This window comes from Colias eurytheme, chromosome 21, assembly GCF_061535395.1.
Source record: "Colias eurytheme isolate Ceu_HAF_F1 chromosome 21, ilColEury1 Martin Lab GWU primary, whole genome shotgun sequence".
NCBI classification, from domain to species: Eukaryota; Metazoa; Arthropoda; class Insecta; order Lepidoptera; family Pieridae; genus Colias; species Colias eurytheme.
Genome location: NC_143000.1, coordinates 5,168,787 through 5,191,362, shown reverse-complemented (window position 1 = coordinate 5,191,362; position 22,576 = coordinate 5,168,787). Strand labels below are relative to the sequence as shown.

Below are 22,576 nucleotides of genomic sequence, written 5' to 3'. Positions count from 1 at the left end.
ATGGTTAAAACATCACAATCGCTGTATAATGTACTTTTCTCGTTTTCCCATCTATTTCTATGATTGGTGTTTCAAGGGAGAAATAGATACAAATGGTTGTTCGAGACAAAATTAATTTAACGAAAAGTATACTTTAGAAGATTGACAAAGTCCTAACAAAAGATAACAATGCGATTATTCCAAATATACAGACAGTAGATGAGCCTCACAGCAGCAGCAGCAGCTTTTAGAGTGCAGTGTAGTTTCATCCAGTATTATCTCTAAAATGCATATAATATGCAGGACATATCTATTCACCGCCAATTATAAAGACTAATTTTAATAAAAAAATATCCGCATTTTGCTTTATGAGTATACTAGTGGTCCGCCCCGGCTTCGCCCGTGGTACATATTTAGTATCCTATGTCCTTCTCCTGGCTCTAAACTACCTCCCTGCCAATTTTCAGCTAAATCGGTTCAGCCGTTCTTGAGTTATAAGTGGAGTAACTAACATGACTTTCTTTTATATATATAGATACTGAGTAATAAATTATGTGTCCTGATAAAAATAAAAATTAATATTATTTGCCTGAGAGTACAGACAGATTCATCTTGACTAGAATAAGAATCTATAAAGAGCTCTAAGCTAATATTACCTATATTCTATGTAAAAAAGTGTAGATAGGTTATTAGCGCTCCGTTAATAGGTACTTTTATTATCTCTTTTTCGCTCACTATAGTTGCATCATATGACATATCATCACACTTTGAAGTCTTAATCGTGTGTGCGTTGCCATTTTCGATGATGAAATATTGGATTGGTAACCTATATGTATCATCATCATTATCATTGTCAGCCTACTCTTGTCCACTGCTGGACATAGGGCTGTCATGACACGCCACTGAGCACGGTCGTTTGCTCGTTGTCGTTGTACCTATATGTTTATCTTTTCTTATTAGAGTAAGGATGTTCATAAAATAAAAGAACTTATTTTTCATAATTTATTTATTTCATTCAATTTTCGATCACTACTGATTGATTAATATATTATCATTAGGGCAGTGCGTGGCGGCCCGCGTATTAATAATAATTAAGTCTTACAAAATCGCTACTTATGAAAATAGCTTTTCACATTACATTAACTATTGTTCGTACTTCCTATATGTATAATAATTCACATACAAACAATAACATGTAAAACAATGATGTATTAAAGTTACTTAAAATTAAATTTTCATTTTACCTATAAAAATATTTCATTTGTATATTTGGTGTACACGAGTAGGACGTGTGTTTTATTGCAGTTATATTATTGATGGCCATAATTTAAAAAAAAAGATACGCGACGTGGAATTATTTCACTAAGATAAAATTAGCTAACAAGAAAAGAAATATAACATTCCAATGATTTTCATAAAGTTGCATGCAAATCCAAATCAGATGAAAATTAGAAGATTCAAATGACAGCAAAAGAAAATAATAATTAATCCACGTCGCGTTTACGAGTATGTATGCACTAAGCTATTCAATCAAATATAAATATAAACATGAACTAATTCTATCGCTACTCAAACGCCCTACTTAATTTTATTAAATAAAATGCAATAAAAGGTGTTCGAAAATATATTACTATTTAATTAACATATAAAAGAATTACGTTAAATATGAGAATACTAACAAGAATTTAAACTAGATATTTTACTTACAGACTCAAAAAATCTAAGCCTTTGTGGGTAGTTATTAAATAACTTGTAGTTAGGAATCCATATAAGGCGTTAGTCTAGAATTATTCGGGGAGTAGGAACTACAAAAGCAATATTATAATATTCAACATACCGAGTCTTCCTTTAGTTGAAAAGTGACCTTATTTAGGACTTCTATGCAATTCAATAAATTAAGAGAATCGGCATTCTCATCAACATGTGATTGTATTAAACTATGCAAACCGTTAAAATCCATGAAAGTTAAAAATATTCATAAAGAACATATTATATTAATATAAGAGATAAATGTTGCTGTGTTAAATAAACGAATTCAACGATTTGCATACAATTTAACTTCAGATTTAACTGAATTAATCGATAATGCCATACTTAACTTAATATGAAAATATGTCCATCAAGACCCTAATTTACATAATATCGAAATACTATTATTATTATAGAAAACACGTCATAAGTCCCATATTATACCAATTAGTCATTAGCGAATTTTTAAACAAATGTGCACAATCTATTTAAGGAATACCGAAATTATTGCTTGTGGACGGCTATTTTAATCTTAATACAGGAAAATGGTGCAATCGGGAACACGTCGATGTATAACATATTCGTTCTTATGAATGAGTCTATATCACAAACGCTTATAAAATCATTTGTGTTGAATGTACTTATATTAGAGAGAAAAACATCAATATTTTAGTCCTAGATTATTGCAATTTAACACTGTCTTTCTTTTAGATGTCCCCGTTGAACTCAATAACAGTTTCCCTCAAAATAAGTTGGTTTTTAATCTTTCAGCTGACTTGTGATGGACAAATATAAATTTCTCAAATTATCTATTGTTATGATAATTCAAATGCATTTGTACGATGTCAGACGAGGGACAATGGGAAATATTTTATATTTTTCATTACTCAGACCATTAGTTTACAAGATCTGCGTCATAGAGCCTCGTAACAAATTTTTTGTACATCTTTTAACGATTTACGATATAGTTATTATTTTCTTATGATAACCCAAACCACAAATCGGTGGATCTTAACACATTCCATGAGCAATACGTACAACGCTCTCGCAAAACTCAACCGCTTAATCTTAAGAAAAGTACATAAACTATTCGAGTTTGTGTGTTGAACTTAACTTGAGAAACAAATGATTAAATCGTTAACTTAATTTAAAACATAATACTTCAATATATGATGAAGCATATTATCCGTAATATACAATATATTATATTCAGTACGTTTATACTTATTTTGTACAAAAAATATCCTAGACTTCATTGGTTTTGTCCATTCGCGTTCTTAGTTAAATAAGGCAGACTTCGAATCAGGGATCCGAGTCTCTTTTTGGCGATTCGATTGTATCCAGAATTTTTGAACCGGTGTAAAATTTCTAAATTACTTCATGTGACATGTTTCATACGTTATTTATGTAACTATGTCTACACGTCGTAGAACTTGTCACTAAAATAGAAATTGCAACTCACGCAAAATTCACTCTTCACGTTTTTTGTTAAGGCTGAGCCTAATAAGGACATTGGTAGATGATTCTCATTTCGGTTTTAATGATTTTCTTATCTACCATCGAAGCATTCAGCCTTCTAATAAACGTACCAATACCCTAGCTTCCACTGGAAATTCTCTGGGTCTAACCGCTATTGTATGATATTACGTAAACAGATTCGCAGTTAAACCGAGCATTCTCTACAACTAAATGTTGTTTATTTTGTAATCTTTATTGGCTAAAAGTGCAATAAAAATAGCTTCTCGTTTGGATAAATTATTACAGATTACAGATGAATATTTAAATCTCTTTCAGAGGCATCCATACTATTATTATGTTCATAACATGTACTGTTTCTTCAACACTCCGAGTAACGTATCACTAGCCTACAATCAATTGTAATCTTCTCTTTAAGTAGATATATCCGTAAATACTGATACTATGGAAATACTTATTTTGTAAGTTTGTCTGATCATAAACATTTCCGTATACCTTCGTCTAGGAATACAAATAGGTCATTTGCTCAATATCAGCGCAATGACGTAAATGTATAGCAAATACTCGTCATTAGAGGATTAAAGCGAAACTGCATGCTATCCCATTCACTCTCATCACTGTAACATAAGCTAGACAGAGACAAGTTTATATTACTCTGTGAAACTTTTAGAAAATCTTTTATTTTCTACTACTTCTTTGGCTAGTTACAAAAATGGGATAGTATGATTTCAAGCTTAATTTTTCACCTTATTCACAAGTTTAATCCTCGTGGCATAAGGCAATACAAGAACCACCCTGTTCAAGTATCAAAACTATTCCTAGGCCACTTGTGTCACTACATAACATTATATTAAATATCAAACCTTACATAATTATAACAATCAAACTTAACAGCTAAGTTTAAATTAATAAATAATCCTTAGTAGTCAAATTGAGATTTCTGAAGGCAATCTGTAAATAAAGAAAATTATATAAGAATTAGATACTAAACAAAATTATTAAAAAAAAATTGATGTTACAAATGATAAGATTAACTTTTTAAATATTAATAAGCTCTGTTTGCAATTTTTATTTGTCTACTATAAGTAAAACCACACATAAACAGTACAATCAGTCTTTTAGGTGTTATACTTCACTTAGAAGGAGGCACAACAGAAAATTCGAACTCATAATTCACAATACCCACCCAGGTCAAAGCGCAAGCCAGGGGTGATGACGCAGGGACTCCTTGGACCGATCCCCATAGTCGTATGTAAGCTCCTCGCCAGGGGATATGTCCTGTGCGGCCAGCAACACCAGCCTGGGCCCGTCCACCCACACTGCTTTGGTGGACAAGTTCCCATTGCGAGAGTGGTTCACTAAGCGACCGAGCCGACCCGATTCCGATGTCGCGTCGATACTGTAACATGATTATACATTTTAACACTTTTCACTGATAGAACATAGCTTTGAAACCATCTACTTAAGATTAAGGATGTGTTTCACTGCTTATTGGAAAATGGAAATATTCCTACGAGCATATTTGATTTTCATACATTATTAAATAAAATCTATAATATAAAAATGAATCCCAAAATGTGTTGGTAAGCGCATTAACTTGAGAATGGCTGAACCAATTTCGATAATTATTTTTTTATTATATTCCTTGAAGTACGAGGATGGTTCTTATGTAGAGAAAACGTAAATATGTACCACGGGCGAAGCCGGGGCGGACCGCTAGTATGTAATATAATTTTTTTAGGATGTAACGATACCGATATATCGGCAGATATAATCGGCAGGCCGATATATTGGTATCGCTGATTATAAAAAAGCCGATATCGAAATCAAACAATTCAAAAAGCGCGCCGAATGAACGAGGCGGGAGGCCGCCTACGCGCGGATACTTTATTTTCTGAACAAAAATCTTCCTATAGTAAACTTTGATTACTGACTTTATGTAATACTTTAACTGACTTTGTAAAATGATAATACTAAAATAAATGCTTTTTGTTTATTGATTTGGCATTTTTATTTAAAAAATAGGTCGGTTACAGTCGAGTATTTGTTAAATGTAACTTTAATGCATATTAAGTGCATAATTCATTATCTATTTATCTACCAAACCATCAAAATCGGTGTCGGATTCGGTATCGCCGATTATTTGCCTAAAATATCGGTATCGTATCGGCAAAATCATATATCGTTACATCCCTAATTTTTTTCATACAACTGTCTGTCACAAAATTGAATGTGGCATAAATAGTAAAAGCCTTGTAGGGAAGTTTAAGTTATAGCTACTACACGTATTTCTTTATCTAATTTTCATGCAATGAATGGTCAACAGTAACTACTTGTTGCTGTTTAAATACATGGTTTCTCTTTCTTTTTTTCATTCTTTTGCTTGAAATAGTATAGCTTATGCTTTTCATCTTAATTATATACCTTATGGATATCATAAAAAACAAACAAAACAAAAACATACATAAATTTAAGATACGGAGTTACCATTTTGCTCATAAAAATCATCTCACCAATACTGTTGATCTTGCAGTCTAAAGTAATACATATAGCAGCCAGCGTTGGGGTCCTGCGCGTACTTGCGCTCCCGCTCTCGAGCCTCCGCGACACCTACAAGCTCGCCGACATACTCCACTACATACTGGCCGCGGTGGAAAGGACGCGTGGCTATAACTCCGCGACCTTTGCCATCGAAATAAGCAACCTGCAAAGGAATTGATATTTTTATTCTTCTAATAAATTATCTTTTATTTTTGGATAATGCATTTATGTTAAGCTAGACCCACAAGAGTTGCAAGTGTATTTAGAAGACATAACATTCCCATAAATTTCCATAGAAGTACACACTGATTGTGTTTTTAATTTTTATTGGAAAAAAGTTCTGTTTTTAAACAAGAATTTTAGTTAATTAAAGGAGAATGGGCATTTTACTATGGAAGTTGGGCCTGAACCCTTGAGTTGGACCAATACACATGAGATATTGTTTTTATAATAGATCATAACACATACATAACGGGAAAAATATATATAAAAAAATAATCAACCGGGTTTTTGTACAGTCACATCAAGTTTTATTTCTTTGTGTATAATATTTTTTGCAATAAATAACTGTTATAAGACAATGACAATATCTTAATGTTACTCCAATTCACTTTCACTTACAAATACGTACTAATCTTAAGCCTTCTAATAACCGAAATACACTAATATTATGTTTTGTAACAGGTACCTATACCGCGTTTATTGTTCAACGTAGTTAGACGTTTTTTGTGGTTAAACTCAGTCACTCCAGTGACATTTAGATTTATATTTACTTCACTCGAATTAAAAACACCGTTATTGTGCGCAAAATAATAGCCCAATAAATAAAACTTTTTGCCTTGACTGTACAAGAACCCGGTTGATTTATTTTTTTATTTTATTTTTTTCGTAAGGTATGTGTAATGTTCTATCACAAAAACAATATTTCGTGTGTATTGGTATTAGCCCAAGTTTCAGGCCCAATTTGCCCATTCTCCTTTAACTTAGCTTTGCATACTCCTATAATTGATAGCAGAGCAAGCAAACATAGCAGATTTATATAGGTGCCAAAATGTAAAAATCACCTGTAATCCATCCTCTTTTTGTTCCCTGATTGCTCTCTCCAAGTCCCTCATCTTTTCAGCCATGACACATTTTGAAGTCTTCCTTACACTGCGTCTCACAGGGAAGTATTCAGTTAATTTATGATTGCTGCCATTCACAGCCTTAGATTCAACTTTAGCAGTCTTTTCTATTGGCAGGGGAGAAGGAGGGTTCTCTATTTTGGGACTTTTTAACTCCTCCTTAAAATATTCAGTGAGTTTGTGACTTTCAGCTGTTCGGGCAGCTGCGCGGGTTGCGCGAGATCTCACATTGATACCGTTCGTCATTATGCTGATACCGTTGTTGGTTTTAAGAGGTTTTGATTTAATTTCTTTCTTAATTGGTGGTTCTGATGTTACTTCTTCATTTTCAGTTTTTGTTGGTGTTGCAACCACTAATCTGGAGGAAAATTATTGATTTATTATCTAATTTCACAACTATTTCATCTATACTAATATTATAAAGAGGAAAGGTTTATATGTATGTATGTATGTATGGTTTTCACGCATAAACTACTGAACCGATTACAATGAAATTTAGGACACATATAGAGGGTAACTTGGATTAACACATAGGATAGGTTTTATCCCGGAAATCTCACGGGAATGGGAACTATGCGAATTTTCCTTTGAAAACGCGGGCGAAGCCGCAGGCGGAAATCTAGTATAAAATAAATTGAATATGGCTATTTTGGAGTTATATTTTAATGTTAAAATATATTTTAAGTACCTGCGCTTTCTATAATTTCTTTTGGGCTTTACGTTCTTTTCTTCAAATAGCTCAATGCGATGAGGAGTTTTAACACCCTCCTGGGATGCCATCAGACTATTGACTGAAATATTTTTTAATAAATAAGTTGTAGGTACATCAATTTACAGAAAATTATTACTGCTAAAACATATATGTAATTCTATATTATTTTAAATAAAGAACACAAGAGATACTGTTAAAAAAAATAAAAACGTTATCTGAACCCACACGCATTGCAATTGCATATTTTAATAAATTATCAAAGGAAGGATTTTTTTGACATAACCTAACTTTTCTACTACCCCCAGGAACAAAGGAATAATAGCTACTTGAAATAAATTACTGGAATAGCGTTAATTAAACGAAAAAGATTCACTCACCTCGAACCATTTCAACTTGAACTTGATTAACACTGAATAAAAGCCACGGAAATGCATCGAAAAAAATAGACCTTTCGGATAAAAACAAATAGGTAGACACAAATTACAAGTGTTTTGTAATAGACCTTGTCAAATTCAACTGGTAATTATTAAACAACTTGTGTGCATATTTCTAAGATTAAAAACTCTAACGTCACATTTTAAGCAAAATATATAAAAACTATGAAACTATATTAGTTTTGTTATAAATACATATAAAATCGACAAAATTTATTCCCAAAGCATCACTTGAAATGTCAACTGTTGGACGAGAAGCGACAATAGACAATAGATTAAACGCTTTTTTTTTTAGAAATGGACGCTTACTTTCTATAGTTTATGAAAGTAAATTAACGGGATTCTCGTGAAGATCCGTGACAGGTAAATAATTTTATTATTGTAATAAATTTGCTTGCGTGATAAGTATGTCTATTACAAATAATAAATAATTTTTAACAATAATAATAATAAATATAAATAATAATAATAATAATAATAAAAGGGCGTAGGGATGTGACGACCCCATCGCCCACGGTTGGAATATCTATTGTTTACTTGACAATAGATATTCCACCCGTGCAATTAGTCAACCCGCAGGACACCTTGTGGCGGGGTGTCGGGGAGTAGCGACCCCGCGGGAACCGAGTGCTCCCGGGGGAGGCCCCTGTCTTCATCTCCGGCTTGCCTTCACCGGCCGGTCGGAGTGAAGCCTGACGAGGACAGGACCCCCACCTCTGGCTTGCCTTAACCGGCCGGCCAGAGTGGAGTCGCGAGAGCTTTTAGCTCGAAGGGTGGATGCGAAGCGTAAGTGGCGAGTGGGCACGTGATGCTGGACCCTCAGGGAGCGCGTGATCGTAGTTTAAAGTCCAGGGACGCCTCTCCACCCTTAGCTGCTCACAATATGTTGCCCCCTTGTCGCACTATTGCAGCGACTTATTTCGGGGGCCCATACAGTGAGAGGGCGAGTCACCACCTGCCAAAATATTTTTACTTTCTTTTAGTAGAAAGGCAGGTGCCATAGTTTCACATAGTCCCCAGTACCAGTCCATTTAGCATCCCAATCCATAGCCCAATTATTAAATTTCCATACCCTGCAATAGTCCTACATCGGCCGCGGACTGCCTAGGACTGTATCTCTATAGTGCAGTCATGGGCAGGCTGCGGCTGGTGTCCCACAACACATTAAAAGTCTCGAAAGGGCCTCTGCGTGTTGGATCCGTGTCCCCACGTAAGCCTTCCAAAGATCCGGGTACCGTCCTTCTGGTGGTACCCGAGTATTATGGAGAAGAGAAACATAATAATAATAATAATAAGGGCGTAGGGATGTGACGACCCCATCGCCCGCGGTTGGAATGTCTATTGTCTACGTGACAACAGATATTCCACCCGTGCAATCAGTCAACCCGCAGGACACCTTGTGGCGGGGTGTCGGGGAGTAGCGACCCCGCGGGAACCGAGTGCTCCCAGGGGAGACCCCTGTCTTCATCTCCGGCTTGCCTTCACCGGCCGGTCGGAGTGAAGCCTGACGAGGACAGGACCCCCACCTCTGGCTTGCCTTAACCGGCCGGCCAGAGTGGAGTCGCGAGAGCTTTTAGCTCGAAGGGTGGATGCGAAGCGTAAGTGGCGAGTGGGCACGTGATGCTGGACCCTCAGGGAGCGCGTGATCGTAGTTTAAAGTCCAGGGACGCCTCTCCACCCTTAGCTGCTCACAATATGTTGCCCCCTTGTCGCACTATTGCAGCGACTTATTTCGGGGGCCCATACAGTGAGAGGGCGAGTCACCACCTGCCAACATATTTTTACTTTCTTTTAGTAGAAAGGCAGGTGCCATAGTTTCCCATAGTCCCCAGTACCAGTCCATTTAGCATCCCAATCCATAGCCCAATTATTAAATTTCCATACCCTGCAATAGTCCTACATCGGCCGCGGACTGCCTAGGGCTGTATCTCTATAGTGCAGTCATGGGCAGGCTGCGGCTGGTGTCCCACAACACATTAAAAGTCTCGAAAGGGCCTCTGCGTGTTGGATCCGTGTCCCCACGTAAGCCTTCCAAAGATCCGGGTACCGTCCTTCTGGTGGTACCCGTGTATTATGGAGAAGAGAAACATAATAATAATAATAATTTAATTAATATAAATTATATTGTTTTTCTGGGGATCAAAATAAATTTATACGAGACAGAACAAGACATATTCTATACATTGAGCATTAAATGGGAATTTTATGAAGAAAATTACAATGTTTCAATGTGGTTGTGGGTTTCAATATTATTTACGTGTTATTTACAAGACAAACTGCCACGTGTAGTTTATCGAAAATATGGCTTACAGATTAACAATAAAAAAATATCAATTAATAATCTGGGTTTATTATATTATGTCAGTGTCATTTTTGTAAAATACGAGGCAATTTGAATTTAATTTTGTTTGCATCAACAAAAAAATAGCAACAACACAACAGTATTATTATTTATTAAATTAGGTATTATTTCATCAATTCTTATTTCTTAGATTTAATAGGCACGATATGGAAAAAAGAACTTGTTATGTATGGGATCAAAATTTATTAGAACAATGTGATCGTTTGCCTGCTGTTACTAACAGAGTAAGTCGAGTTAATTAATATTTTCATTTTAATTCCGTCTTCCCCTTTATCCTACTCTGGTAGGCAACAACCATAACCTCCGCTATGGTCTATGGGCGACGCAACCTGCTTACCACCAGGCAGTGCGTCCGCTCGTTTGCCTCCCTATAATATAAAAAAAAAAAAAAAAAAAAAAAAAAAATATTTTTATTAATGAATTAAAAAAATCTAGACAACTCTCTTTAAACAATTCGTTATTTACAGGCTTCTATGATACATAGTCTTATTACAGCATACAAGCTTACGGAAAAGATGCAAATTGTAAATTCAGTTCCAGCAACAGTTGAAGATTTAAAATTATTTCATACAGAAAGGTACCTTGATCATATAAAAATCCTGGAAGTTATTGATGAAGATTACATGTCTCATACGCAAGATGAAGAGTTCGGAATTGGTAATAACAACAATGAAACCCAATGTAGATATAGTTAGACATGTTGTTAGTTATTATTAAAATTATTAATATTTACAGGATATGATTGTCCGCCGGTATGCGAGATGTACAAGCTTGTATCTGTTATAGCTGGAGGCTCCATAACTGCCGCAAAATGTCTGCTTCTAGGCATTGCTGATGTAGCGATCAATTGGTGTGGTGGATGGCACCACGCACAGAGGTTTGAAGAATATGTTGTTCTAAATAGCTTTGTATTGAAACAGCATTATATTAAAAAAAATATCATTGTCTTTGAATTATTTTAGGTCTGGTGCAGAAGGTTTTTGTTATGTTAATGATATAGTACTATGTATAGAGAAGTTGAAACAAAAATTTCAAAGAGTTCTCTATATTGACTTAGATGTTCATCATGGTATGGTAATATTACATTTATTCAGTTACTAGGTGATCATTTTTTATAACTCCTCAATTCATTTTTTGAAATTTTGCTTTGTCCTATTAATGAGGACAATTCAAATAAGATAGGATTATCTTTTAACACACAACCAAAATAATAAATCATTTTTTCACAGGTAATGGTGTCCAAGATGCATACAACTTAAGTAAATCAGTGTTCACACTGTCATTGCACAAATATGAGGCTGGATTTTATCCAGGAACCGGCTGTATAGATGACATAGGCAATCTAACTGGCAAAGGGTTCATGTGCAATGTCCCACTGTATGCAGCATACTGTGATGATACATTTGAATATGTGTTTGAAAAGTGGGTAGTGTTCTAGTTGACAGGTGCAAAAAAACTGCTTTCAAGTTGATAGAATCCTGTTCATAAGTGAAGTATTAAGAAAGCAATTTTTGTTTTCAGAATATTTGAGAAAGTATATGAAAAGTTTGAGCCAGAAGCAGTAGTTGTACAATGTGGGGCCGATGCACTTGCAAGAGATCCAAATGGTGGTGCTGGGTTGACAACCAAGAGTTACTGTAAATGTATTAGGGATGTATTGAATAAGAATAAACCTACAGTTCTTTTAGGTGGAGGTATGTTTTCTGCCTAGTAATTTTTGGGTAATTTTAGTATTTGACACCTTAATTGCAAAGCTCAACTCCTATAACATAAATTTACTTAACTGATTTAACAATAATTATGATAATAATTTTTGATGTGACAATGTCTTATAATTCGATAGAACCGAACGCACGAAAAAACATGACTCATGCGGCGTAACCTCGCTCTGAGGCGTTCCATGTAAGGCATGTAAGACAAAGAAGCACAATCGGATGTTGTCACGTTCAACTATCGTCAGTAAACCGACTTTACAGACAACCAATTTTTAGAATACAAATGAAAATTTTCTATTTTTAATTTTCTATTTTATAGGAGGATATAATCATAGCAATGCAGCAAGACTTTGGGCTTCTATCACAGCATTAGTTGTTGGAGTTGATTTAGATGAAAATATACCTGAACATGATTACTGGCCACAGTATGGACCTGATTTTATGCTCAATATTCATCCATTGCTGACCAAAGATGAAAACTCTAGGAAATATCTAGATCATTGTATAGCAAGAATTACAGGTACATATAAGATAAAAAAAGTCAAAAATTTTGCTGTGAATGTTGAAAATTTAACTTATATTAACATTAAACAGTAAATAATAACATATTAAGATATTTTCACAGATAACTTAAAACATCTGGGCTCAAATACGCGCCAAAAACATAAGAAATGCAATCATGATGCAATAGAAGAGGATAATAGTGAAATTGTACTTATGAGTAATCAATTCAAGAAATACAAGATGACACTTTACCATAATAATATGACTAATACAGAAAGTGATACCTCCAAGACTGATGTATATAATTTTATTGAATAAATGTTATATGTAAATCTTATATTCATTTTATTTCCTTGTTTTTTTAATGACACAGTTGTAGATTGATTTTTTGCCATAATAATATAATAATGTTTATTCGCAGTGTAGTCAAAACTGTTTTTATCAATCTGGTAATTGAGGAAAACTAAACTTGTAGTGAATAATAATGAGGCAATTAACAAAATATGTTAACATGAGTACCGTCATATCCTCCAACATTGCCTTTCCAGCCTATCTTTGCCCAAATATAAATTTTAACTTTCCCGAGTGTTTATGTGGAGTAGCATGACATTTAAGACTTGTTTTGTTTTTTGGTAGAAAATTAAAGTCTTTCTCGCAACACTGATTAGATGGCACATGTATAACGTGAATCAGTCTGCTGCTACATGTTGACAAAGTAGGAGGTGTTTTGGTGGTGCCAAATTTTTCTAAAAAAACTTGTCTCTGATCACTGGGAATCAATTAAAATACGTGAATATTTCTTATTATTTTTTAAACTAGAATATAAAAAAGGAGGTTATTTGTTATTTCCAAGCAAAAATACGTAGTATTATAGGAGTTTTGTAGCTGGGCAATGTTAGGTTAATAAACGAAGTGTGACCTATCCCAACATTGCCCAACCGTTTTGAGGTGCTAGGGCTGACACATTTTTTAACAGACTTCTCAAATAGGTAGCAAGGTAATTTTTTTAGGTATAAATTATAATATATTGTATGAAGATTGTGAGAAAATTACACCTAACTTTGCCCATACAATTTAATAAAGATCTACTTATTTTGGATCATTTTTTGTAAGAGATTCAGCATCTTTGCTTTGTCTTCTACTTTGTCTCTTAAAAACAGCTACGTAAGTCTTAAAATGGCTGAAATATTAAAGGTGGGCAAAGTTGTATACTTTTCCACCTTATTTCGCCCACCTCTTTCTTCCTTATTTTTAGAGAAACTATTAAGAATATGATTATTTCAAGTATATCTATTCATTCTAAATTCAATTCCCTACTCAAATAACAGCATCAATTCTGTCCATATTTTGTTTTTTCTTGTATATGATCAAAACACTGTGAAAAGCGGGCAATGTTGGAGGATATGACGGTATGAAAAGTAGTTAAATCTGTTCACTATTTTTTGAATGAACAACCAATGGAAGCAGTTAAAATTCAATTTTTCGGTTTATTTTTCTGAGCAAGATAGCCCATGAAGTGTGAATCAAATATCCAGTTTTATATTTGTATTATTTAACATACTGGATGTCCTTGCTTATGGCAAAGCGATGATTATATATAAGTAATTTAACAACTAATTAATAATTATTCTACAAAATAAAAAAGCAACTTGAAAAAAAATATTTATTTAAGGTTCTTTCACTGAACAGTTCAACACACAGCAAGATATATAATATTAATGCATAAACTTATAAGAAAATTAAATAATGTAGTAATCTGTAAAGTGAAGTTGAAAATGTGACAAAAATATCTCTACCAATAATATAAAATATATTTCAATTTATATTATATATTATTGGTTGACATTCACACATTCTAACAATAGGCGCATAGAATAAACTTTTGTTCTTTAATTTATAAACTGTTGATTCAGTAATCATTTATATATTATTATGTATTTACATATCAATACAGTTTAGGCCAAAGCCACACATTACCTGATGTTCATTGACAATTTAAGAAATTACAATAATTAATTTTTTTTGACTTCTCATCAACAGGAAATAAAAAGAGACATGAAAATATGAAACATATCTTCATATGAAACTAATAATTTAAGTAAAGCATCCATAAACCACGTCCCAATCAAATTTAAAAGTCATCTAGTCGAAAATAAAAGATGAAGCGATTAATTCAAGCCGATCATTATCTATTACATCTAAACTGATTTTACATACAGTGCATAGAGTATTGCAAGCAATGTGGACATTTAATATGATTATTATTTTTATCCCTTTAGGCATAAAAATACATAAACAGCTTTAGCTTTGTATGGTCTAAGATGATTAGAATCTTGTATGAATTACTCAAACAACAATGTAAATGCAGTTCTTATTTGAATGACTATACTGTTATATTATGTGTAACATAAGAAATAATAAAATAAGTATCTATTTTTATCTAGCTGAGGCTATCATAATAACTTCACACAAGCGATCTAATCACATTAGACTAACTTTGCTGTAAAAATAACTCAATCCATAGTTTAATCTGTTGGTCTCTTTTCACTATGTTTTTTGGTAAATTCCTCTGCATTCTTTGTGAACTTTTTCCTGTCTTTAAGGAATTCTTCAGCTAACTCTGCACGTAAGGGATGTTCAGGTTCTGGATCATTGACAAGCGCAACAAGAGCTTGGATAACTGTAAATTACAAATTTTGTTGAATTTTCATTGCCACTGAATGCTTTAGGTCAATTTGTTTCATAGGAATACATTTAGGATACATACCTTGATCAGTCTTAGTTGCTGGTTTCCAATTTTCAGCACTAATGATTGGTAAACAAACTTGGCCTTTCTCATCAATGTTTGGGTGATAGATTTTAGTTTTAAAACTTATTTTTGGTGGCTTGAAAGGATACTCTGCAGGGAAGTTAATCTCAATACGGAATGCACCTTTGTTGTAGGGAGGATTGTCCTGTACCAGTCAAAAAAATTTTATGTTAGAAAAATGTATTATTTTAAAAACAATATAATATGACGTAAATTACATTGTGGCATATTAGATGTAAAATATAATTTTCAAACTAGGACATACTTACAGGAACAATCAATCCTTGCCAAGTTAATATATTTGATTCATCAACCTGAATGTCCCTAAAAGATTTCAGCCCAGACTGTCTGATGTCATTGAGCTCCTGAAAAATGAAGATGTAGTTCTTCTAACTTTGTACTTTATAGATACCGATAGGATTTAAAACAAAATTTAATATCTAATCTTATTACATATATAATATGTGACACCGCTTTCACATTTAAATCGATTTTTTTTTATTTTAAATTTTCTTAGGAAATATTGTCATGAGAGGTTTCACAAAAAAATTGCGATCGTAGACCTTACCTTTTGAAGTCTTCTAGTCGCTGCCATCGTAATCTAATTTATAGAATTATAATTACTTTAAAATTCAGAATACACTCGTACTATTATCTTATTAAATAGCTGTCCACTTTAACAACATAATTCGTAATTAATATTGCCGAAAATATGAGTCAGTTCAGTTTCAGTAGTGAATGAAATGTCAATGAGATGTCTATCGGCAGAATTGAAGGCGGCCATTGTTGTTCAGTTCCGTTATACGGTGTATCAATTTTATGCTGAAAGTCATCTCAATTTTATTAATTATTTCAATTAAGAAGTTGATAACAGCTATATATAACACAATTATATTATATATTAAATTCAAGCTCTGCCAAACAACCATCAGTATTTCTAGAATATTTCAATACAGATATTATTTAAAAAGCAAAGGCTCTTTTTTAGAGTATAAGGCCCTTCGCTCATGGAGCTACTCAAAAATGACTGAACTAATCAGTAATTACGATTACAAACCAGTTACAAATTGTATCTCGCATACAACGCTACTCAAGTTATAAGGTTTTAGTCACTTGTCAATGTTTGCTCGTTCATTTTTATCATAAAAAACAAAGAAACTCGGGAAACCAGTAGCTTGGAGACCGGCACGACGCGTCGCGCGTGATTGGTTGCTAACGCGTTACTCACCAGTTAGTAACTAGTCGCGTCGTGTGCGAATCTCCATAGAACATGTATGGGCTGTGACGCTCAGGCAATTCGTTAGTAATTTGAGTTTGTGACTAGTTCTTTTTGAGTAGCTCCATGAGCGAAGGGCCTAAGACGTATTCTTTGAGCAAAGGTGACTAATGACTGATCAGTCATCGCTGTGAATGGTTTTGTTAAATTTCTACCCCCATCGTTGCTAAAATAGAGGACAATGGACATACGGGGACACCTTAGACACAGATTATACGCTAGATAGAGGATGAAAATTGGTACTATGGAAATTCATTTTGACCTCGCGGGTGAAGCTGCGAGCAACAGCTAGTTATTCATAATGTTTTTAGTTGGTTTTCAATCACGAGTTACCTAAAATGGGAACCTGAAGAGTAGTTTGTTTCTGTTCGATTATTGCCATGATCGAGATGATTTTTATCTGCAATTTGTGAAAATTCTTAACGAAGTTGTAGTATCGTGTGATCTTGAATTAAATTATATTTTCTGATTTTAATTTTATCGACTCGCATTAACTGCGTTTGACTGCATGAGGAGCATAATAATCTCTCACACGTAATATGAAAAGACTTTGGATTTAAGTACCACAAAAATGGGAACAACAAAAAATTACACATGACAGAATATATATTTATTCAAATGTTCATTTACAAAACAGGAGCTATTTTCTACTTACGAAAACCCTTTAGTTACAGTTTCGTATGGCGAGTAAAAAAGAAAATAGCTCGATGGATTACAACATTTTGCGCCCTTCCACATTAAACGACGAAAACGATGGATATAAACATACCCATGTGGAATCCGCCGCTGTCATGTGGAAGGGCGCTTTAAGCCAAGAACATGAAACGATTTAAATTAGCGACCCAAATATTTGCATAAAAGACACTTACTTTACAATAACAACAACATGAAAATTTAGGCTGGTAAAAACGTAATCGCCGCTGAAACGTAATTTTACCGACTTGGTAATATTTACCGTGTTGTTCATTAGAATTTGTGACAGGTGCGTTGTTATTACACGTATCTTTCATACAATCATTCGAGTCGCTATTGGCGGAGCTTTGCAGTGAGCACTTTTCCTCGGAGTTGATGAACGGTAAGAATGTGTTGGTGTTCACTGTATAGCTCAGTATGTAGTTGTGCTTCAATCTTCGTGTCCGCGCTCGTCGTCGCGGCGGCGGTTGCGTTGGCGGCGCCCCCCCCAGCCCTCGCGCGGGCGGTCGCGCTGCCGGCCTTCGCCCCTCGGCGCGCCGCCCCGCTGGAAGAACGACCCTTGCTTCTCGAAAATACGCTCGTTTGAATCCACCAAGTTGCCAACCTAAGGAAGATAGAGGGATTAGTTTTATTATAATGTTAAGTGAAACTGAAAATCAAAATAGTGCAAAAAATTATGTCCTAAAAATTGAAATCGGGGAGGTTATGTTTACAATTAGATAGCCATAATATATTAAATAAATGTAGTTTAGCTATTAAACAATTAAAAATTTAATGATTATAAAAAAGTATAAATTACCTTGTCAGCAAGTTGTAGCGCCAGCGCTTGCATCCTAGTTGGTTCAGAGCGGTGAAGTATCGCACATTCGCTAGGATCATCCAATGATGCAAGCAGTTCTTCATTAATAATCATCTTGGAGACGAGAGAGTGCACGCGTTGGCGAGGCAGTTCAAACATATCGGCCAATGAGCGGAGAGATAGAGATGCGTATACGTGCGCGTACGTAAACAGGTACGTGCGTAGGGACTCTTCGCGTATCAAACGACCAAGCATCGCGCGAACGTTGTCAGCACCTACCATAAGATCCCAAACCTGAAAAAAACATGAGTATTGAAAAGGAACTTTGATTGGCAAATTGATATGCAGGTGCTTATCAGACGCAGGTGTGTGAAAATAATGTAACATAATTTTAATAGTATGCATGACAAATTAATTACTATTTTTATATAAAGATTTTTCAATACCTTATTTAAATAAGACTGAAACCAGTATAGTTTTATTTAAATACATAAAAATGTATTAATATTAATTTGTTTACTTGTATAATTATTTAAATAAAATAACTTGGTGTGGTACATTTAATTGTTAAATAAATAAGTTAAAACATAACAACATACCTTAGCGTTCATCTTTTCGTTGACGATGAAGTTGAGACATGCGCGCCAGTCACCGCGACGCATGGCCCGAGCGGCGGCTACAGCGTGCTCTCGCATCGACTCCGGCGGTCCCACGAGCGCTTGACGCTCACTAGCACGTAAGTTCTGGTAGAATGTCTTACTTATCATACGACGGCGGGCATCGAATTCGTGAGCTGCCATGTAAGGTATTTCAATCAACATAGCGGACACCAAATATACGCATTCCAGCAATTCCAAATTAATATGCATGTGGAAGGGCATTTGACGCTGCTTTTCAATTTTCTCCTGTTCTTTAGAGCGCTCGTGTTGACGTTGGGGCAGCAGACCTTGAGCCAGTAACTCCTTGGGTTTTCCAGTCATCATCAGTTCGGCGAGACAGCCGTGAGCTTCCTTCACATTCCCGCGGCGGAATGCGCATAAACCCAAATTGGCCATTGTACGGTTGTACAAAATCTGGGTGCTAGGATCAGAATGTTGAACATTTTCTTGCAAATGAGACATAAGCAGAAGATCGCGTGCTTGGAACCAATTATCGTGCAAAGCATGGTGGTAGATATGAGACAGGATTGCGCGCGTTCGCAGACGGTCCGATTCATCATTTGCATAGATGTATTTACAGAAGCGTTCCATCTTCTTAGTCGACGTCTCCTCACCAGGAGGCAGATCCTTCTTAACGGCACGTGGATCGAACTTGTAGTAAAGATGGTCGATTTTACGAAGATACGCACGACAGATTTCTTGGGGAGAACCATCTCGTTCTACAACTTGACATACGCGATCAATCAATGCTGATACCCTAACTTCATCCTTCAATCTCTCAACATATTCATTAGAATGGGGGTCACATTCTTTAAGAAGTTTAGTAAATTCATCATCCAAGCGCTCAAGTGCAGTGAGCAAACATCCACGAACTTGGAATGGAGGAGTTACTAATTGCTCATTTTCTTCAGTAATCATTTCACTCAGTACCATATCTTCATGAGCTAGCAAAATAGTAACCATATGGTCGACGTTTTCAACGAGCCTAGACCAGTATTCTGGTTTCATAGCATCAGACACTTTAGGGTTATAGTCGAAGAGTGCAGCGACAGTTGCAGCACGTAATTTAAGTTGAAGAGCATCCCCAAGATTGTGCTGTTGAGCAACAGTCCTAAGTTCATGCAAAAGTTCAAGTTGAGCACGGCGATCGGTACGCTTACGACCACGAGCGGCGCTAATCTCACCAAGTTTCTTCACAACTAAAGCAGCATCTATGTCACTATCCTGTTAGAACAATGAAAGCTTTAATATACACCATATTAATGCAATTTAAAAAACTTAGCTACATGTAAACAATATACAGAAGACGGCGATTATCGATGACAGCGAACTCAAGAAACAACCCAGTTACAGTAAGTTCAACCCAGTTAAAGTGAGTTGCATAATCGGATAAAATTATGATATACATCAAGTACTATTCAAAAAAATACCTTAGCAAACATCTTGGGTTTATCGGAGGTTGCTGCACCTTTGCGTACAGTTTCCCACTCTCCGCCATCGTCAGCTGGATCTTTCTTGCTAACTTTGCCAGCTCGTTCACGTCTCTCCCTCCTGGCCCTACGCCTGTCCCTCTCTTCATCATCATCTCTTTCAGTGGTACGCTTCAAGAATCTTTCACGGAGAGTGGTTGCACCTCGAGTTTCATCATCAGAGCTGGAACTGGATTCCGAAGAGCTGCTACCCCAGTCCATTGAATCGGAGGACTCGTCATCTTGAGGTGGTGGCCTACGAGGTGGCTCAGGTGAACGGCGAGCTTTAGGTTTCTCTTTAACTTTTTCTTCTTCATCAGAATCGTCAGATGAGGAAGTATCTATAGCAAATAAAAATTGGAATTAGTCACATCAATGAATTAATTTGTCAATTATTTTAATTTATGAAACATAGAATGCTATGTGAGACCCAAATGAGCACATTTAATTACTTAATAGACTTTTAATATTGAAGAAACCAAAGAATTACAGCAGTCTTGATTACATTCATGGGCCCTCTATACAATGGGCAGCTTGGGTGAATAGATGCAATCATGATAGAGGTCCTTGGAATGTTGCCCATTGTGTTGAGGGCCCATAAAATAGTAAATCCAACATAAATATTTCAAATATTAATTTATTGTTAACAATTTTTGTCTTGTCTGTCTGCCTGCTTTTTACAGATAATATCCGGAACAGTGAAACTTTTTGATAATATTTTCACTGGCAGACCATTTAAGGATACCAAAATCGTCACCCTTCCTCGTATTACCATGACGCGACCTTGAAATTTTCCACTCAATGCGCCTAATGAAGTTTCACTTCAAAAACAAATTTAATTGAAAATCCTTTGATCACACTTATGTGATTTACTTATAGGTACAAATGTTTATAAATAATGCTTTTGTTGCATCACAAAAAATTATCTTCTTGCCACTATTTTCATCATAAATACTTCTAAGTTAATTTCACCATATTTCATAATGAAAACTTATAAAATCTTGAAATTTTGCAATATTATCTGTTCTGAATATGATCAGTAGGATCATGATAAATTACAACTTAGTACATGCTCAAAATACAATACAAAGTTAAAAAACTTGACAACAAACCTTTACGTTCATCATCATCATCAGGCAGGTCAGGATTCTCACGGAACTTCACAATTTCAGTATCAAACTCCTTTGCATACTTCCTAAGTTTCTGCCTCAGAGATGTTAATGCTTTACTATTGCCCTTAGACATAGCCTTCCTGCTGTCACGGTCATTCCATGCACCCGTTACCCAATCTTCCAATTCCGTAAGGGCTCGGATGAAAAACCTAGGAGCAATTCCATTTTCTTCCTTTTGAATAACAGAGGAAGCTCGAGTGTAAGCTCTCTGCAGCTCTTCAAATGATGCCAAGGCAGAGGAGAAATCTTTGATCTTACGATGATTTCTAATTGAGTGAATAATTCCTTCCAATTCCTCATACCTCTTCTCTTTCATAGAACGCACAACGCGTTTGGTTTCCTCTTCATCATCACTAAACTATAAATGAAATGGTAAAAGCTTTAAATGCATATCTGATTTACAATTTATTTTATTTAATACGAAATATACATCATAATTTACTAGCTTACCGTGTATACGGGTGCTGGGGCGCGTACTACCTGCTCCTCTTCAGAAGAAGTCTCTGAATCAGAGTCGGTCCCAGTTGCGAAGAATCGACTCATGATTACTCCAGGGCACTACGATTACCTGCTTTCAATGATTGCAATTAAAGTTACTCCTTGCAAAATTTTATGTTATAATATGCACATATACAATAAATTCAACGTTAATACACGATTACAGACGACAAAATGTGTTAAGATATTTAAACTAGAGGTTATAATTATAACTTAATGAAAACAGTAAATTATACCTTCGAATATAACAAAAAACACAAGATCCACTTAAAGCACTTGCAGAAGTTGATAATTTCATGAAAACGACTTTAAAATCATTAATCTACAAGAAAAATTATGCGCCCACGAAACACTCCACACGTCAAAAGAAACACCGCCTGATAGTGATGTTATCATTTATCGGTATCGGATAATGTCGAAGACCGACGAGTGTCGAGTGATGTCTAACTGCTAGGTATTTATCGGTTATATTATGATATTATGATTATTATTGTATTATTTTTTATGTATATTAATTTATCTATTATATACGATTTGGTAGGTAGGTACTGATAATGATATAAATTTTTGAAAATGTTTCTTAATTGTTATATAATAGGCCGTGA

The 22,576-nt window shown here is 35.0% G+C and overlaps 4 protein-coding genes across 5 annotated transcripts; 1 reads left to right on the top strand and 3 right to left on the bottom strand.

The window, feature by feature from the left end:
• Nucleotides 1–973: 973 nt before the first annotated feature.
• Set8 (SET domain containing 8) lies at nt 974–8,276 on the bottom strand. Its single transcript, XM_090114330.1, has 6 exons — nt 7,959–8,276; nt 7,558–7,660; nt 6,810–7,227; nt 5,718–5,908; nt 4,391–4,603; nt 974–4,155 (listed from the first exon to the last, which is right to left on the bottom strand). The coding sequence occupies exons 1-5, from the start codon at nt 7,966–7,968 to the stop codon at nt 4,396–4,398; spliced, it is 930 nt and encodes a 309-aa protein (XP_089970456.1). The 5' UTR covers nt 7,969–8,276; the 3' UTR covers nt 974–4,155; nt 4,391–4,395.
• Nucleotides 8,277–10,349: 2,073 nt separating this feature from the next.
• On the top strand, nt 10,350–13,096 carry LOC149899109 (histone deacetylase 8-like). 2 transcript variants are annotated; one of them, XM_090114374.1, is made up of 8 exons: nt 10,350–10,601; nt 10,845–11,034; nt 11,113–11,254; nt 11,340–11,446; nt 11,607–11,799; nt 11,899–12,071; nt 12,412–12,612; nt 12,718–13,096. In XM_090114374.1, the coding sequence occupies exons 1-8, from the start codon at nt 10,524–10,526 to the stop codon at nt 12,912–12,914; spliced, it is 1,281 nt and encodes a 426-aa protein (XP_089970500.1). In that variant the 5' UTR covers nt 10,350–10,523; the 3' UTR covers nt 12,915–13,096. The 2 variants fall into 2 exon arrangements, with proteins under 2 accessions (XP_089970500.1, XP_089970499.1); XM_090114373.1 differs by having other exon boundaries at nt 12,706–13,096.
• Nucleotides 13,097–14,245: 1,149 nt separating this feature from the next.
• Ubc10 (ubiquitin conjugating enzyme 10) lies at nt 14,246–16,183 on the bottom strand. The gene is made up of 4 exons (XM_090114587.1): nt 15,974–16,183; nt 15,675–15,770; nt 15,364–15,550; nt 14,246–15,276 (listed from the first exon to the last, which is right to left on the bottom strand). The coding sequence occupies exons 1-4, from the start codon at nt 15,998–16,000 to the stop codon at nt 15,122–15,124; spliced, it is 465 nt and encodes a 154-aa protein (XP_089970713.1). The 5' UTR covers nt 16,001–16,183; the 3' UTR covers nt 14,246–15,121.
• A 1,093-nt stretch (nt 16,184–17,276) lies between these two features.
• Nucleotides 17,277–22,365, bottom strand: eIF3c (eukaryotic translation initiation factor 3 subunit c). The gene is made up of 7 exons (XM_090114139.1): nt 22,208–22,365; nt 21,924–22,041; nt 21,414–21,831; nt 20,263–20,642; nt 18,773–20,056; nt 18,174–18,467; nt 17,277–17,978 (listed from the first exon to the last, which is right to left on the bottom strand). Exons 2-7 carry the CDS (start codon nt 22,014–22,016, stop codon nt 17,805–17,807), a joined length of 2,643 nt encoding a protein of 880 aa, XP_089970265.1. The 5' UTR covers nt 22,017–22,041; nt 22,208–22,365; the 3' UTR covers nt 17,277–17,804.
• Nucleotides 22,366–22,576: the final 211 nt, after the last annotated feature.

Excerpts from the sequence above, each read along its gene's own strand:
- Set8 (XM_090114330.1), bottom strand. Across the intron at positions 7,228-7,557 it reads AGAAATTATAGAAAGCGCAG|ATTAGTGGTTGCAACACCAA; the intron begins GTACTTAAAATA and ends ATTTTCCTCCAG. Across the intron at positions 5,909-6,809 it reads AAAAAGAGGATGGATTACAG|GTTGCTTATTTCGATGGCAA; the intron begins GTGATTTTTACA and ends ATTCCTTTGCAG.
- LOC149899109 (XM_090114373.1), top strand. The coding sequence starts at position 10,524 with ATGGAAAAAAGAACTTGTTATGTATGGGATCAAAATTTATTAGAACAA. Across the intron at positions 11,255-11,339 it reads GGATGGCACCACGCACAGAG|GTCTGGTGCAGAAGGTTTTT; the intron begins GTTTGAAGAATA and ends GAATTATTTTAG. Across the intron at positions 11,800-11,898 it reads TTTGAATATGTGTTTGAAAA|AATATTTGAGAAAGTATATG; the intron begins GTGGGTAGTGTT and ends TTTTGTTTTCAG.
- Ubc10 (XM_090114587.1), bottom strand. The coding sequence starts at position 16,000 with ATGGCAGCGACTAGAAGACTTCAAAAG. Across the intron at positions 15,551-15,674 it reads GGCAAGGATTGATTGTTCCT|GACAATCCTCCCTACAACAA; the intron begins GTAAGTATGTCC and ends TGACTGGTACAG. Across the intron at positions 15,277-15,363 it reads AGCAACTAAGACTGATCAAG|TTATCCAAGCTCTTGTTGCG; the intron begins GTATGTATCCTA and ends TGTAATTTACAG.
- eIF3c (XM_090114139.1), bottom strand. The coding sequence starts at position 22,016 with ATGAGTCGATTCTTCGCAACTGGGACCGACTCTGATTCAGAGACTTCT. Across the intron at positions 21,832-21,923 it reads CCCCAGCACCCGTATACACG|TTTAGTGATGATGAAGAGGA; the intron begins GTAAGCTAGTAA and ends TTTCATTTATAG. Across the intron at positions 20,057-20,262 it reads AACCCAAGATGTTTGCTAAG|GATAGTGACATAGATGCTGC; the intron begins GTATTTTTTTGA and ends TTGTTCTAACAG.